The sequence below is a fragment of the Saccostrea cucullata genome, unplaced genomic scaffold, assembly GCF_032062105.1.
Source record: "Saccostrea cucullata isolate Sc308-1 unplaced genomic scaffold, CSIRO_AGI_Scuc_v1 ctg3406, whole genome shotgun sequence".
Taxonomy (NCBI): Eukaryota; Metazoa; Mollusca; class Bivalvia; order Ostreida; family Ostreidae; genus Saccostrea; species Saccostrea cuccullata.
The window spans coordinates 19,612-37,825 of record NW_026932708.1 but is presented as its reverse complement, the minus strand read 5'-3'; the positions used below and the strand labels follow the sequence as shown (position 1 = coordinate 37,825).

At 31.4% G+C, this 18,214-nt stretch overlaps 1 protein-coding gene across 2 annotated transcripts; it reads right to left on the bottom strand.

Annotated features, from left to right (window-relative positions):
• Window positions 1-4,026: 4,026 nt before the first annotated feature.
• Window positions 4,027-16,890, bottom strand: LOC134235849 (uncharacterized). 2 transcript variants are annotated; one of them, XM_062718018.1, is made up of 11 exons: window positions 16,715-16,890; window positions 15,217-15,465; window positions 12,871-13,173; window positions 12,416-12,697; window positions 11,678-11,968; window positions 10,610-10,894; window positions 9,822-10,124; window positions 8,343-8,633; window positions 6,374-6,496; window positions 5,825-5,864; window positions 4,683-4,855 (listed from the first exon to the last, which is right to left on the bottom strand). In XM_062718018.1, exons 1-11 carry the CDS (start codon window positions 16,773-16,775, stop codon window positions 4,834-4,836), a joined length of 2,250 nt encoding a protein of 749 aa, XP_062574002.1. In that variant the 5' UTR covers window positions 16,776-16,890; the 3' UTR covers window positions 4,683-4,833. The 2 variants fall into 2 exon arrangements, with proteins under 2 accessions (XP_062574001.1, XP_062574002.1); XM_062718017.1 differs by lacking the exon at window positions 5,825-5,864 and having other exon boundaries at window positions 4,027-4,855.
• Between the last annotated feature and the right edge of the window lie 1,324 nt (window positions 16,891-18,214).

The following is an 18,214-nucleotide window of genomic DNA, read 5'->3' as shown; positions in this document are numbered from 1 at the left end:
AAAGGTAATTTATGAGTATGAACAAAACGAAAACATCACCTAGAAGCTAATTTAAATACGTATTTTGTCAGAAGCTTCCAACACTTTGTACAACATTATTGTTTTTTACATTTTTAAGAGTTCTTTCAATTACAATTTACATTCCAGACATTGATCGTCTGCAAAGCTTATTTTATTTATAAAAGAAATTGTGAATGTAAACAGATCCATAATTATGCAATATGCAGGTTTCAATGATGTCAAAATTCGGACTTAACCCCCTTCCCCGCAGTCACGCATTTTAACGCAAATACCATTTCCTATTTCTAACGCAAAATCACGCATATACCGTTTCCCCGCAATCACGCATTTTCACGCACTTTAAAAAGTTCATTTAATCGTTACTTTAATGACTATTTCCTTCTATTTTATACTTGCAAAAATCTCATCAAATAAGAAAAGTTATTTTTGTATTGAAATAAAGCGTCATAATATTATTTACGCTAAACTTTAGAGAAACTTGTACCAAGCTAAAAGGTGCTTGCGGGGAAATGGTAAATTTCTATTTCCATGACGTGATTATTGAGTGTATGTTGCATAACAGGACAGTAAGTTGTAAAGTGTTAAATTTCCCTTTTGGGTTTGGTCGTATAAGTATTGCAAAGTTGTTTGTTTTGATGTCTTGATCTTGATGCAATATTGTAACTTTATGGGGTTTTTTTGTAAAGTATAATTTGGTCTTCCAAGGATATTTTTTGAAAGTAATCATAGTTGTTTTTTTTTTATATTTATCATTTAGCAAAACATGGGCATTAAATTGTGTACATCAAAAATTACACCGTTATGCATGTTTTCATCAAGGATATTATACAGAAACAAGTTTAATGATAGAAAGTTTAGGGCAATATATTAACCCAAAACTATTATCTCTTTATAACGTCACAATTCTACACAATCAACTGAATTTGAAGTCTTTAAAAGGTAACTTAATAAATCGCCTTAGTGATTTACAATTGTGTATCCTACATTGAGAGACAATCTTTCTCATTTAACCTTTGCTTTGTTCCGAAAATACACATGTATAGTTATTCAGTTATTCTAAGTATTCTACATTAAGTATTCCATATAAGTACTGTGCATAAGAGAAAACTATTTTGTTCTTAACACTGTGTTGAAAAGGGAAAAAACAACAGAGGTGAATGTATGGACCAAACTTGGTGAGTCATGTACAGAAATGTTAATTCATTTTCCATCAGAATAATAAAAAAACTAAAGGAACTGTGAGAAATGAGCTCACTAAATAATACCTCCCGCCTCCCATTTGAATATAATGACAGTGTCTTTGTTTTGCTATAGTAAACCAAAAATATGTGTCGGATCAAAAAATACTATAGGTGTTGCACAATGGCAATATGTGATAAAGATTCTGTTATAGTTTCATCAAATTTCATTCAGTTGTATGAGAGGAGTGCGGATAAGAGATGAGTACCCCCAAAGCGAAACAGACGGACAGACAAACGTACAGACGAATGGATATACCGATCACTATGTATATAAACGTATGTATAAAAATAAAGCGAGAATAACCCCCCCCCCCCCCCCCCCCCCCCGAACACAAACATTCCAAAAAATGAAATTAAAAAAAACAGATTAAAACTATTAAATTAATGTGTGTTTATAATTCTTTAGTACAGATCTCATGCAGCATGCAGTGTCAAATTGGGCTTTCCTCATTGACAGGATAGAGGTCAGGCATTAAGATATTTTTTATCGTGATTCTATTTTTCTTCCGTATCATAGACATTATCTTTATTTTATCGACTGTCTTTCCTTCCACAAGTTTTCCTTCTTTTCTACAAATTCTGAAGTCAAATATTAAATTATATGTATATTTTGTAATACCATACATTTACATTTTTTACAGAATAAATTTTGTTTCCAATTAAGCGTTTTATTAATGAAGGATATGTACATATAGATAACGAACAGTATTCAATCTCAAAGTCCATAAAACAATACAAAATAAGAGCAGAGCAAACACTGACCCCCGAAACACCAGAGGTGGGATCATGTGTCATGTAGGACTGAGCATCCCCTGCCGACCGGTCACACCCGCCGTGTGCTCCTTGTCATGATCAGGAAATAATGGAAAATTCCGTAGTCAATTCCGTGTATAAATAATTGACAATTGGTTGAAATAAACAATTGGTATGAAAATCGTCCGTCAGCATTTGACTAAATGATAAATTGTGTTTGCTGACAAGGTCATTGTATCGATTATAGAACTTAAGAAATGATGACTGAAAACGAGACTGCTGACGTTCTTGTTTCATCGACTTGTTTGTCAATAATTTACCTCGTCTAAGAAATTGTTCATACGTAGAGTATGCTCGTGCGTATCGAATCAACTGATATATATATATACTCCGTCTTAATATCACTTGTAGAATAATCATTTGCCAATCATTATTTTAATACCAAACTTTTAGCATAAAATTACGTTATATGTCAGCATGTTTGCCTCTTAATTGATTACATTACTTACACTGTAAGTACCTTCATTTTAAAGAGGTAAAACTATCTTTCCATTGTTTGAAACGACATTCGGATCAATATCGAGATACATTGAAAGCCTTGAATGTTTCTCAAATATCTTTTAACTTGCTAACACGTCGCCGGTATAATAAGAACTCAGTTTGTGACCGTTTAATTCAGAAATAAACACAAAAATGTTAAAACGTTTTGGGGGAATGAACTTAGTTCGTGACTATGTTCTGGAATAAAAAACGCAATACGAAAAATGAATTCTTTCAGTTGATATATTTTTCCCCAGAAAAATTGAAATTGACTTTCCAATCAATACAAGAATGCCTTATTTTCGAATATTAATATACCTGTTATACTCTGATGAGAATATTTATTAGACGTTTCATAAGTTGAAGTATAAAAGTTCTCACAACTTTAAAATGTTGATGTTCTAATGAAAGTAAGCAATATTAAACGTTTTAGCTGTCTGAATGATAAAATAAGTTGACTGTAAAATTATATATTGGTATAACGCGAGGGAAATCCGTCATATTTCTTTTTTCCTTGAAATTTTTGCCCAAGCTGTTAGACGAGATAACTACAATCAAGGTTTAGATCAGGCCCTCTCAGTGAGCCATAAACAAGGAAACTAATTATATGTATGTAAACAAGATTTATTTAAAAAGTGCAATTTTTAAAATTATAATGACAGAATTAAAGCATTTTGAATTTGAAGTCATTATGGAAAAAATTATAAATGCTTTATTTCCGAAAATGAATATATATTAAGACACAATTCTTTCTAAACGTGTATTGATAATGTAAATCAACATATTTTCTTTCGTTTTTTTCTGTGTTAATATTTACTGAAAAAAATATTAACTGAAAAAGCATTTTGATATCCTCGATTTAAAGAAAAAACTTTGATTTAAAAAAAACATAGAAGGAAATCCTTCAATTGCGTCATTCAGATATTTTGTTTTAATCGATATCGGTTGAAATGTATTAATATAAAAGTCATTAAAAAGATACAATATTGTCATGAAAAATTTTCTTTCTTAATAACAATACGAACGAAAAAACATGTCTGTTAGATATAAAACTAAATATGTATTCCTTAAAGCTTTTATCTTTTTCTCCATAACTTTTTGAAAACCGTTTTTACGTTTACAGAGACATGTTTATTATTATACATCAACTGAGTGTGTATTTTGAATGAGATTTAAATAGAAACAGAATATTTGTTTCTGCACATAAATATAGTAGAAATATCAGAATGTACACAAATTGAAATTATATATCAATTTTGTTTACAAAACAGAATCCTTTTTAGCTTCCCATTGCTTCAAAAATTGTCAAGACGACAATGGAAACATATATAATTTTCAAAAAGGAAACCATACATGTAAGAATTGTTGGTCATTATATGACCGTTGTTTAAAATAAACTATTCAGATTTTGTACAATCAAAAGAAGATCAGGACAAAACAATATTTTTTTTTATGTCTGAGTTTGAGTCTCGGAACAAATATGAATTCTAAAAACAATTAAGTATATGTACGCACACACGTATTGAAACAAACATACATAGACAAAATTATCAATAGCACATTTAATGAGAAATAAACATTAAAAAATATATGTGAATACCAAATAAAACTTGGGTACTTTCTGATATAAAGATGTAAAGAAAAGACAATAGTTAATAAAATAATGAAACACAATAAAATAAAACAAAATAGATAGGAATATTTAATTTATGGAAGTGTTACGCATTTTAAGTATAATTATGTTTCCTCCCATAATATAATGAGCCTGTAAAAAAAAAAATCTCAACTCCTCAGAAATCAAAGTGGTTATCAGCTCAAAAATGTTATAATAGCACGAAGGATATTGTATAATCTTTGTATTTATTTCATCCTCTCTCTCTTTACGCTGATATTTTTTTTCAAACGAATCTATTTTATAAGTTAAAGGCAAATAGTGTAGTACCTTGTCTTTCAAAATTAATTAAAATATTTTAATATACATTTGTGAAAAAAATGAAAGTTCTCTATACATAAAAAGGTTTACCTCTATACGTAAGTTCATTGAACTTTCAGAGACGAGTAAAGTCTATCTTGATCAGGCTTTAACTCTTCATATTGGTTATCCTGATGTCCAATGATATTCTGATAATCTGTCAGTGGTTGTATTTCCTCTGTGTTCTCTGTTACGTCTTCGTATGTTTGAGTGTTAGGATTTTGATGTTGTGTTTCTTCGGTGACGTCATTAATGTTCTCATATTCTTTATTCATGATTTTCATATCGTTGGATGGCTGAGGTGGTTTATTCAAACCTCTTTGTATTGCTGTTAGAAGATATGAAACATATGGAGATGACAAACAGTATTCAAGCTCAAAAGTCCATAAAACAATAGACAATAGGAGCAGAGCAAACACGGACATCCAAAACATCAGAGATGGGATCAGGTGCCATAGAAGAGCGAGTATCCTCTGCTGGACGGTCCTACCCGTCTTGTGTACTTGTCATAATCGGGAAATAACGAAAATCACGGCGTCAATTCAGTTTATGGAAAAACTTCGCTCAGCAACAAAATTGATATTTTTACAAGTGTTGCTCTGCTTCTTTTATTTCTTTTTTAAAGTAGTTCAACAAATATTGACATCGTTAACAAACTTTTCGATCAACCCTATTTAGGTTTTTATTCTTTAACTGAAATGCTCTGTTTGTAAGATATCTCAACTTTGTTTCGTTTAATTTTGTTCATTTTTATTTTTCAAATTTAAGTTAATGAAAACTGACCAGTTCATCATGAACTATTAATTCAGTTGAGATGTACATAAGAAGCTTTCGTTGTTCCTGATTTTAATACCCCGTCTGGGAGATTTTTTAATCCTGCCATCTTTACTTTTCTCAAACGATTATTTGAAAACATGCAATTACCTTCACTGATGTCTTTGATTTTAGAAAATTATTTAAATCTAAATTCAGACTCAAATGATTCTTTTACCCTTGTTAGAGCTTTTATTCTGAAAAAATGTTGTTGTTTTTTTTGGCTTCTGTTGAATAAAAACCACTGGAAGTTCACTCCTAGATACATACAACGAGAAGAAATGCAGACCTCAAACTTTGAATTTTGAAAATTGAAAAAGGCTATGGGATTATTTCTACTTTCACTCTTCACATCCTTGTTGTTATGTATGTTTTAATTCGTTAATTTGTAATTTTGTTTATACGATCTTATAAGACTAACACTATTTTGAAATTATCATTCAACGTTTCCAATTCAAACTCCATCTCAAAGAATTGCTTTTACATGAACAATCTTCTTATTCCAGATTCTCGGAAACCATCACCTTGGAGAAATAGGATAAACTTTGAATCCGTTTTGAGCAAAGATTAAAAGATTCTATATAAATAACATCCCCATTTTTTTTTCTTTAATTTAAAAATAAACTTTTGTAAAGTTCATTTATATATACACCAAGCCCACTGAAATTCGCTTTATGGTCATGAACCATAGTCAAAATCAACTTCAGTGTCACTTACATATTTTAAACTGGTATTTATTTTGATTTTATACCCTTTTTATTGTGTTTCCATCAAGTATGATTTTTAAAGCTTAAAAAATCAATTAATAAGTTTTTTAAAAATAAGGAGGAATTATACAATCTTCTTCGAACAATATCCTTGTTAGTTATGCACTACATTCACTATTTAGATATCAAATAATGAAGAACATGATATTCAGATAAAAAATAAAGGCCTAAAAGATTAACATATCGTTGTTGTGTTCGTAAACCTTCTTATGGAGAGGTTAAAGATAAATAACAAGAATAAAGATTTAGAATTTCAAAAGATTTACCTCGATAAAAAGCAAACTTATAAACACCAAAGTGTGTCAGCAACAAAATAGATAAACCAATGAAGACTCCAACAACCACCCAGGCCGTCCGAGTAGAGGCTTCTCTAGAAACTGCACATACATCTGTAAAGAAGAAGGTACGATTTACCTATATCTAATTTCTTTTTTTCAAAATGGTTTCAAAAAGATTTGAAACTTGCTTTAATACTGGTAGAGATTATGACTTGATAGATCAGGAAAAATATGGTATGAAGGATAACTATTCTAGAAATATGACGTCATTACTCTAATGCATTTCGCGATTTTAAACTGAAAGAAATCCTCAACATGACATATTTCAAAGGTAATTCTCCATTCTAAAATTGTATCCACAGCCGTCGTCCACTTAAAATTAAATCTCATTCGTCTGTCCGTCTCTCCGTCTGTCTGTTTGTCTGTCAGTCTGTCCGTCCGTCACAAAAACTTTAACCTTGCCCATAACTTTTGATTTAGTAGAGCTATGACTTTCATATTTCACATGTGTATTCCTTGTGACAAGAACTTTCTTAGGGTTTCACCTTATTTGACCTTTTGACCTTGACCTTGGAGTTAGACTCACTTTTACAAAAAAAAATCCGAACTTTTACTTTGGTCATAACTTTTAAATGGTAGGTACCAGGGCTTTTATATTTAACATATGTATTGTTTGTAGCAAGACCTTTCATTGAATATCAACAAATTTGACCTTTTGACCTTGACCTTGGAGATTTATGTACTTATGAAAAAACTTTATTCTTGACCAAAACTTTTGAATGGTAGGGGCCTAGGACTATCATACTTCATATGTGTAATCCTTGTGAGAAGACCTTTCATTAAATACCAAGAACTTTGATCCTTTGACCGTGACCTTGGATTTGACCTACTTTTCAAAAACTTTTACTTTCGCCACAATTTTGGAACAGTAGATACTGGGACTTTCATATTTCACATATGCATTCTTTTTGGCAAGACCTTTCATTTGATACCAACAACCTTGACCTTTTGACCTTGACCTTGGAAATTTTTTGTACTAATAAAAACTTAAACCTTGACAATAACTTTTTAATGGTAAGGAAGAGGGCTCTCATTCTTCAAATATGTAATCTACTAATCCTTATGAAAAGACTTTACATTGGATACCAAGAACTTTAACCGTTTGACCTTGAGTTCAATGCTGATTTCTAAATAAATGACATATGATAGGGTGTTCATATTACACACAATACGTCATAAAAAATGACATCTCACCCACAATGACACCGAAAGCGGGGGACCACAATTCCTTGAATTTGATTGTTAGATATACTGTTCAAATTCTATGAAAAATCACATCTCTTTATCTTTGTGGGCGATGCTTGTGGACAATATTATCTGTTTTAAATATGTAGACGCAACAAAATATACTTAGCAAAATTGCATAAATTTGATACCTTGTTTTGTTATTGTGAATTCCAGTGGCCTTTTACATTCCATGTAATTACAAGGTTTACTTGAAACAAGCGTTCTTTTACAAACATCCTGGGTCAAAATAGACGGGTTTATTTTGTCAAGGATCCGTAAGATTGACTACGTGTTTCCTTGATGTACCCTCTTTGCTTAGAAGTAAGGGATTTGCATTTCTATTTAATAAAATCTGCTTCCAATTTTTTTCAATTTATTGAGCTTTTTATCTTGAGTACTACACGTCACAATGAATATTAATGAAAGCGTTTATTTAACAAATAAATATATGCGTTATTTCATAACCTCCATTTAAGTTCACAATTACAGTGTTAATTGATCATTATTTTTTCCATGTACCTCATTGTCATTTTGCATTGGCATATTACTGTAAGGGCTCTAAGTGTCGAACTTATCATTATGTTTACACACTTAAAATGCATTATGTTTGAATCTCTGTGGCATATAAAGAATATAGGATACGAATATTACAAACCAATTATTTAATTACCTCGCACTGTGACCTTGAATTCAGCAGGCCTTGAGGAACAGCTGATTCTATTACAACTCTCTAACCGGAACCAGTATTCTTGACCTGTGTTCAACAGTCCTGGGTCAAAGAACCCAACTTCACCTTCCCCCGGGTCTGTTAAATTTTTGATAACTCTCCAGTTGGACCCCTCTTTACGATACAAGGTGAAGACTTGGTCCAGTCCGCCATTAAAGTTTGATATCCAGGTGAGATTGACGTACCCAGAGGCGTAGGAATGTCCGGTAAATTTTAAAGGAGGTTGAGGTTTATCTTACAAAGTAAAATAAATGCAAGAATAAAAGCACAAGTAAACGTCATTAGTCAATGTTAAAATATCTGAATACTGCACGTAGAGATCCAATTCATTATTCTACATGGATGTCTTACAATGAAATAAACAAATAAACAAAGTTATTTGCTAAAAATTTGCGTATCATACAATCGAAAAATCAAAAAAAAAATTCGATGTTTAATGAATAATATTTGAGAAAAACATAACATTTTAATTTAAAAGGTAGATATCTAATTGATAAATTCCCGTGGGGATCCGGGTTAGAATAGGTCCTCAGTACCCCTTGCTTGTCGTAAAAGGCGACTAAATGGGGCGGTCCTTCGGATGAGACCGTATAAACCGAGGCCCCGTGTCACAGCAGGTGTGGCACGATAAAGATCCCTCCCTGCTCAATGGCCCTGAGTGCCGAGCATAGGCCTAAATTTGCAGCCCTTCACCGGCAATGGTGACGTCTCCATATCAGTGAAATATTCTGGAGAGGGACGTTAAACAGTATACAATCAATCAATCTAATTGATAAATGTTCCTTTAAATTTAAAAAAATTCCATTATGAATTCCTACAAAAATATTGATCTGGCTCAATTTCAGTTTTAAGGTTCATTGATACTCTGATAAGTGAGATAACTCTTGATGACACAAATGTCTATTATTCGTAAATAAATTTGACAAGTTAAAATGTCTTTATTGGCCAAATGTGCCCTGCAAGCTATGATACAATTGTTTGTATTTTCCTCATATAACACATTTGTTTTGGAGCATTAAAGCAACATTTTATATGAGCAAGCAGGGGGTTTAATAACCTTAACATCCATGTTCAATACAAAATGAAGCAAGTCATTTATTTTAAATATACGAGTCGTTTTACATATCAAGCAAGGGAACCATATCTCTTAGAAAACTATTATGTTCATGTTCTTTGTCTTTTTTTTTTATAACTTTTATTTAGTTTAATACAGCAATAGGGATTCTTTTTGACATGAATTCAAATTGCTCGATGAACATGTTTATTTTTTTTTAAATAGTATCAATAAGCTTTACATTATATCTAAAATGAGTTTATATTATTTTAACTTTATAATGGATTTAGCATTCAAAAGACAGATATCAGCTCATTTAGAAGATCTTAAACTCAATTTATTTCAAATATTATTGTAAAAGGTACAACCTTCTGACTTAATTATAATATCAACAATCGTTTTCCCTCTGTACATTAGTGAGTAGTTTCCGAAGGCTCTCTGGTCAGGAATTGGGATGCTGCTTTTGATCATTTGTTTGTATATAAAAGTATCGCCTTGTGTATCTATACTTGTCAATATAGAAGTTGCTGACGGACCTGACCACGTGATCCCTGATGGAGATATGGCAGGATTTGCAATCACTGGCACAGTTACAGGCACAATAACATCCGGGCCACTCATGGAACCATAGTTGGTTTTAACTAGAGTCGACATATCGAGGCGAGGGTCGCCTGGAATACCATGCAAAAATGGAGTATGTTTACATTTGAGAAATTAGAGCTCATTCATTTTTAGGGAAAATATACAGAAAATAAGTAAAAGAAAAACAATTAATGGCAATTCATTATACACAACTTTTCAACAGATGTTCCTTTTTATGTGTTAAAAAGAAGTTTAAAACCTGTTTGAATAGGTACATGCATATGGATTCAGTTTGGAACCAAAATACAATTAGTCATTTACATGTAAAGTTTATATAAAAATCAACGCGTTCAATATCCTAAAGGTAAAACTAACGCTATTTGTTGGTTATTATAATATTGTTGAATATTTATATAACATAAGCAATTGTAAAATACCATACCGGTATATTTCTTTTAAAAATTGTACCTACAGTTGTACATGTAAATATTGATGCCGCGTGGTACAAAAGTAATAAATATTTTGAAATGTTTAAATTAAATTTTCTATACAATCATAAAGTATATAAACTTACAAAGAACGTTGATATTGACTGACTGATATTTGCTATCAAACTCTGAAGAGCTTCCTTCACAGCTGTAGGTGCTTGTGTCAGAGCACTGGGCTTCCCTGATCATTGTGTGGTTGAACCAGGTACTTCTATGTTGTCCCAGGATCTTGTTACCAGTGAGTTTTCTCAAAATGATCTCGGGCATTGGATTTCCCTCCACATTACAAACCAAAAGTAGAGGAGATCCTTCATCAACTGTTCGGCTTTTTTGAAGATTGCCATTAATATATATCTTTGGATTCGATAAATCTAAAGAAAAGAATAAAATAAAGGTATTTCATAGAAAAAATGATCTGCAGTTAGGTTTGCCGTAAGAGACTAAAAATGCTAAAATAAAATATATAGACGAAATCAAGAAGACATGGTTGTTTAGGGTGTTTTACTTATATCCTGTCAAACAAATAATCTAATCACTATCACTAAGAAATTTTCTCTCTTTTTAACAACTAGAGTAAATCGCTTTCCTGATTCTATAAATTGTAAATAGTTTTTATAAAATGTTTCGACGCCTAGCAAAGTTTCAATGCTAACCACTGGCAGGTGTCACCCCTATTACTTCAAAACCATGTTAGTAGATATCTTAACAGTGGTTTGTGATATGAAAAACAACTTTGTTCTAACTTTGCTGCCAAAAAAGTAGGACAGTAAGGAATTTAAAAAAAAAAGACTCTCAACATAGATTTGAATATTTTCACATCACATAAATGGAATACAGAAGTTGTTATATAGATAATTCTGAGTTAAACAGCAGTATAAACCATTAACTGTTTTTGTTGTTTTGTTTTTAAAAAGTCATATTTCAAATTATGATTTGTGATTATGATTTTATGGAAATAATTATGTCCTTTCCTTCATTTGAAATATCAAGGAGAAAACATTTTTAACTATTACATTGCAAATTTAACCGTTTCTTTTTTTTTTGTTGGTTTGCACTCCTTGTATTGTTGGTGTGGCTTTGTTTTTATTTTATTTGTTTCGTTTTATTTTTTAATTGTAGCTAATATACTATGACATGCTTTAAAACAATCTTACACTGAATGTTAAACTTGATAGGTGATAATATTTTGCCCTCAATGCCGCTTAGAACACATTGAATCAAGGCCATACTACTTCTATTAGCTGTTTGTACTGGTACGGTAACTGTAGTCGTCCCATTTGATGTAGCGTCTCTGAGACCCCCGTCTGGGTGTTTATACTTCCATTGCACGGTACAAGGTGTGTTACAGTCAGCTGAACAGGTGTATGGACCAAAAGTTCCCCCGTCATGAATACTTAGTCCGTCAATGGGTGGCCCGGGGGTTACAAGTATAGTATCTGGACCATCTGTAAAAAAAAAAAAAAAAAAAAAAAAAAACACCATTTAAAAAGAGTTCATGTCCCTCTTCTGATGGTTGTCACTCTAATTAATTAAAATTTTCAAATTGCACTTCTTCAAAAAACAGATTTATATAAGTTTTAAATTGTCTAATGAATCAATAGTATTATCATTATTAAAAATTATTTTAAACAGCTCTAATCAACTATTGACTTATTTTTCAATGTTATCATGCATTATTTAGTTAATTATTAATATTTCCTGTTTTCTTTAATAACGAGCTGGCTACCCTCTGTACAAAGACAAAGGGGCATGATTGAAATTTCCTGACTTAGCATTAAGTAATTATTATGAATTAATTAATATTAACCAAGACGTGCAGGTTATTTAAATTATCGCATTCTTCGAAAAAAATATGATTGTGTATGTTACTTAGAACTTACAACTCTACTAACATAAAGGGTTAATCTGAGTTTCTTCACTTTTCTCTGATTCTAGGGTTTCCTTTGCCTGACAGCTGTATCTGTTGTATTTAACGTCTTTGGTGACAGTAAAGTTGTATGTCTCTCTAATCTCTCTGTCTAGTCTGGTGTTGTTGACAAACCATGAATACGATAATGGCGGAAACTTCTTGTAATAGTATGGAGCCGATGTAGATCTACTTTCACATTTCAAGAAAGCGTAGTCCCCCACCTTGACATTAAGTGTTCCTGTTATTATTGGTTTCTCTGGCATTCCTAAATATATTTTTATGTGTGAACTGCATTAAGCATTACATTAATAAACTAGCGCAGATTTAGTTTTTAGATTTTATATTTTTACAAGATTTAACAGCTCTACTCAACTATATCAGTATATTACTGTAGAAATAAGATATTATAAGTAAGACATAAACAACAATACAGTTTACCAGAGACAATAAGAACAACTCCTCCTCCTCTCCAGGCATCCGCCTCCGTGGAACCTCCTACGTAATATCCGGCATCTTCCACTGTTATGTTTCTGACCTCTAGCAGTATGTTAACAGAATTGAATGGTCGGGTGTGATATACATACTTTTCAGTCGGTAGCGGATCAGCATTTTCTATCCCTATTACTGTTGAAACTGTACCGTTATATTCATGAAAAATGAAATATATTCCACTTCTTGGAAAATATTCGACAGTCCATGAAACATTTTTTGATTCACCCACCATAGACTCTACAGCAAAGACTAAAATAGGAAAGAAAATGACACAATTGTTCAAAACCTATTGAAAATTCTAAAAGAGCGTTGAGTGTTAAACATCTTTTACTGACTGTTATTATTGGATATTCACAGGAAAAGAATATTAATCAAACATAAAGTGTTTATAAATACTTAAGTTGCTTTCGTTATTTTTTATTTTGCTTTATGACACTTAGCAGTACAGTTAAAGTCAAGTTCTAATAAATAACGTGAGAATGATTTTTGGTGCTAGATCCATTATGACGTCATAATCAGTTTCAACTTTCTTTTTCCCGTACTTTACGGCTTTAGCAGAATTATGTAGAAAATAGGGTATTTTCATGTCATTCAATTTGAAATCATATGAAAAAAGTATATTAACTTTGATATTGATTTAAAGAAGAGGCGATAAACATACTAATTACCGTTTTCTGAGAGACTGTAGGCAATCTGGATGCATTTCCGTTGTCGAATACGAAAAAAACTCCCATGTTCATGACTGGGTTTCTTAATTTTTCATTGAAAATGACAGTTTTTCATCTTGTTAATCTATGAATTATGCCCCGAAACAAGTTGTAAAGTATCAATAAATTAAGAAATTTACTTTTCAAGTTTTATAAATCTGTAGGCATCTTTTATTTACTAGATTTTGACTTTAAGGTGACAAATAGAAATATCGGCGATTTTAATAAAAAAAAAAAAAATACATACATACATGTATGTACTTTATTAGGATCGGCGATTCTTTAAAGGACTTAACTGTCATCAGAAAAATGTAATATGGTTCAAATTGAATGTTGAGGACATTTAGATTTTATTTATGAGACTTGTCAGGTGATGTCGGAGTCACATTATTTAAGCAAATACACTTGGAGTTTTGAGGTCATGTATAAATTCAGAGTTTGCAAGGGCATACATGTAGCCACGTTAAAATCCACGTTGAGTTATACTTCTTTTCAACACTATATGTACTTAATGAAGTGTCACGAACCTATATAGATTTCACTATTTTTTGCTAAAATTGCGTTTATTATAAGACAGAAGAAATTTGCCATATTTATGGTATGAAGCTTATTTAAACTTATGTTATCCGATTTTACATAACTTGGGGCAGTTTACGATTTATAAACTGCGAAGCTTCATTCCTTATAATTTAATTTCAGTGAAGACAATGAGACACTTTTTCCTTCAGATAAAGGCTTCAAATTCAGCATTGTTTTAAAGTAACGTCAAGTGGAGTAATACGTTTTTTACGTAACTCATTGTGACGTAGGCAACTTATGTTATACGAAATGTATAAAATCTTTTACTTAATCAAATGACGTGTAAAAACTAAAAATATTTATTGATAAAAAAAATGTTCTTAAGAGGAAAATTTTAGAATTACTTTTCACGCTCAACAACTTGTCCACGATTTTACCGGACAACCATCGTATAACTTTTGAAGTAATTTCGATAACAAAGCAGAAATTTTACCATATGTTTAAATGGAAATAATGAATAAACCTGCAATTTTCTTTATTATCTATGCTTTTCAAATGAATGGGTATTTAAAATAAACATTTGGCTTAAGCCTTTCTTAGTTTATCGTCTCCAGGTATGGTTAAAATCGTCTAAATATTCTATCAGACACTCATTACTTAATGTCATTTACACTTTTCTCATGTAGGAAATGTGGCAGCCACGTCTCGGAATTAAGTGAAACACTGCATTTTGACCACCTGCTTCCACGGTCACGTAATAAATGCAAACTCTTTTTCATTTCTTTATGCCGGAATTGGAAAACTTTTCGTTGTTTTGCGTTTTTGAAATCTAGTTTTTTTTTTATATTTAATATTTCCATTTTAAAATGAACTTACCGTTGTATGTCCTATTGAAGTCCATAAACATAAAGTCTTGACCGTCATATTCTCGTACCTCGATCGTTAAAGGTACCCTTTATGGAATGCATCTAGTGATTATTTAATCCCACCCTAAAACCATTCAGATACTTCGTCCATTTTGGAAAAAACCCAAATTGTTAATAAACGCCTATTTAAAAATATTTACCGTAATATGTCTTTTCGTAGTCCTCTTGACCTTTGTTGAAGTTTTCATTGTAATACTCTCGAACGTTGATACTGACAGATTTGTAGAGAAGTACATCCTCTACAGTGTACTGGTCATCAAACACGACTATCCAAGGACTGGTTTGAGAATCCTTAGTGATGCGTATATCATTACGGATAGTTGAGGTATTGCTCCATGTAAATATCAGCTTCCCATTGAAAAACTTTGTCTGTATCTCAAAAAACTGTCCTTAAATTGATTAATAAAAATATAATGATCATATTCTGTTTCTAACTTTTGCTCTAAAATTAAAGTACTTTAAACTCATTCGTATACTTGCCGTTGAAAAAAATGCTTATAGAATAATAACGGTCCTTAAATGAAACAAATGTTGAATATTTTCATAATTTTTTATATCAAAAATTAAATTAAAATTAAATGCCCACAAGTTAAATGATCATGCCTGTGTGATAAACGCACCGTTTAAATCTTCACTTTAATCACGTTCATAAAAAATATCAATAAAGGAATTGAAAACAAAATATGAAAGGATGTAAAAGTCAACAAAAGAAAGAGAGTTTAAAGCAAAAAAAAGAATACTTTGAAATAAATTAATTTAGGAAATGGACGATTTAATTGTTCTTGAATTCTTTACACTATGAATATCAAAAGAATTGTTGCAGACTTCAACAGATTCATTGAATGTCAGAAAGACTCAAAAAGGTTCAGTTCTGAATAATTTGCAAAGAGTTTTCCTATACGTAGGCTTCATTAAGTTAACTTTGAATTTTTGATCCCTTCTGCCTCAAGAAGCAAGATTTGTTGCAATTAGTTTAAATCTATGAAAGCCATGAAGGGACATGGAGTTTTTCAATGAAATGTAGCAGAAAACTGAAATCTCGAATAATACAATCCGTTCTCTCGGGTTAATCGTCTGTTAAAACGAATTGTCATAGATTGTCAATTTGTTCCCTCAAATTATCCCATCCGTTATCTCGTTTTGTGATTCAATCTCTATGTTAAAACAATTCATTCCCTCGGAATTTTAAATTATTCCCACAAATTAATTATTAAGTATCTATCTACACATCTAAGATATGACAATACATCTTACGAATAGAGTGCAGTGTAGTATACATCCTACCTTTAAAATACTTAAAAATTACGGCCCAAATCGGGAAAATAGCATGATTTTTTTTTATTCATATACTACATATACGAGTGATATTTGTCAAAAAAAAAATAATAATCAAGAAATGCATATTTTGGAAATGTGATAGTTCCTACTTGGGTATTAAACCGGATAGAGACAAGGTTTTGTGCGAATTACAACGATTTGATCGTCGTTTATATCTAATTGATTTCATAAAGAAAAAATTAACTAAATGAAAACATATACACATGTGTATAAGTTGTTCTTTTTCACTATCTCCAACTAAATTTCATTTAGTAATACGTATAATGTAAATTATTTCAGCATATAAATAGCCTTTCTTACCATGTGCGCAACATAACATCCATAATAATAATTCCAGGTTCAGGCACGTTAATTTTATCATTGTTCATTCAAATATAAAAAGATACTATTTATTGTTGCAAATTGAACGCTGCTGGGAAAGAATGTCGAGAATGTACGTGGTGATGTTTTCTTTCCCTTTCTGTTCCTAGAATCTTTTCATAAACCAGGAAGAACTATTTAAACTACATTGTATTTCACTAACATGTCCAGAGAAGTGTTTTAAGTATATCTATTTATGTAACATGTATACTGTCAACACGTCTTAATTGTATTTTATGCATGCATATCTCTCTCTCTCTCTCTCTCTCTCTCTCTCTCTCTCTCTCTGAAATGAAACGATAAATGATAACGATCGTTCTAAAAAGCAAATCAGAAAGTAAATAATAGTGAAGATAACGCGCGATCTAAAACAAACGAATCAAAAAGAACAGATATAACAGAGTTGCAATCAGGTGCTTAGGATGGGCAATCATCCCCATGATTTATATATATTTTCTTTGACTCCCTGATATTTTTTATATTCCAATATTGTAATTATTACCCTTCCAGTGAAACTGGAGAGCACTATATAGGTTTCATCTGCGTCTGTCTTTCCTTCTGTCTGTCTGTCTGTCCGAATCGCTGTCCCTCTGTCTGTCTGTTCAACACAGTTTTCCTTTTTTTCTTGTTGGGAACTTACAAAATAAAAAAGTGACAAACTACAGATCAAGGTTGATTTTTTTTTTTTTTTTTTTTTTTTGGTTATCTATAGAATGGAATTTTATTGTCAAAGGACTCGAAACACTTATCCTTCTCGCGTTCACTGTTATAATGGAAGTCGGGTTTTTTTTGTTTCTTTACAGGTTTTCGACAGTTGTTTGCAATAGTGTATGATCAACTCAATTTGAACGAACCATTGCATAAGTGCCTCAACCACGTCTTTGTCCAGGTTTTGGTTTCTGATAAACGAGATGACTTTAACTTTTTAATCTTCAACAACTCCCCTTACTTATGCAGCAATATACCTTCATCACCTACATTTTGGATTTATTATTTCTCAGTTGATTTGATACGCAAAAGCATGCTTTACGTATGAACAATTTTTTAAGCAAATTCCTGATACATGAATATCAGCTGATTGGTTTTAAGTCATCATTTCTTAAGTTCTATGGTCGATACAATCACTTCGTCAGCAAATACTATTTATCATTAAGTCAACTACTGACTGACGTTTTTCATAATAACTGTTAGATCATAATATTTATATTTCTACTTGTTATCTCTGTATTAACTCTTTGAAAGTTACGTGAGTTGATTTCTGGATTATTTAACCGAAATATAAATTTCGCCGAGCAAAAAGTCATGTGTGAGGAGGCCTAATATGCATGTAAATCTCGTGCGTCTGGTTTTGTGTCTGACGTCAGTGGACGGGGACTATTGAAATTGATATGAGTGGTTTTGTGTGATTTGAATCTATTTAACAACATTTTTCAAATCTAA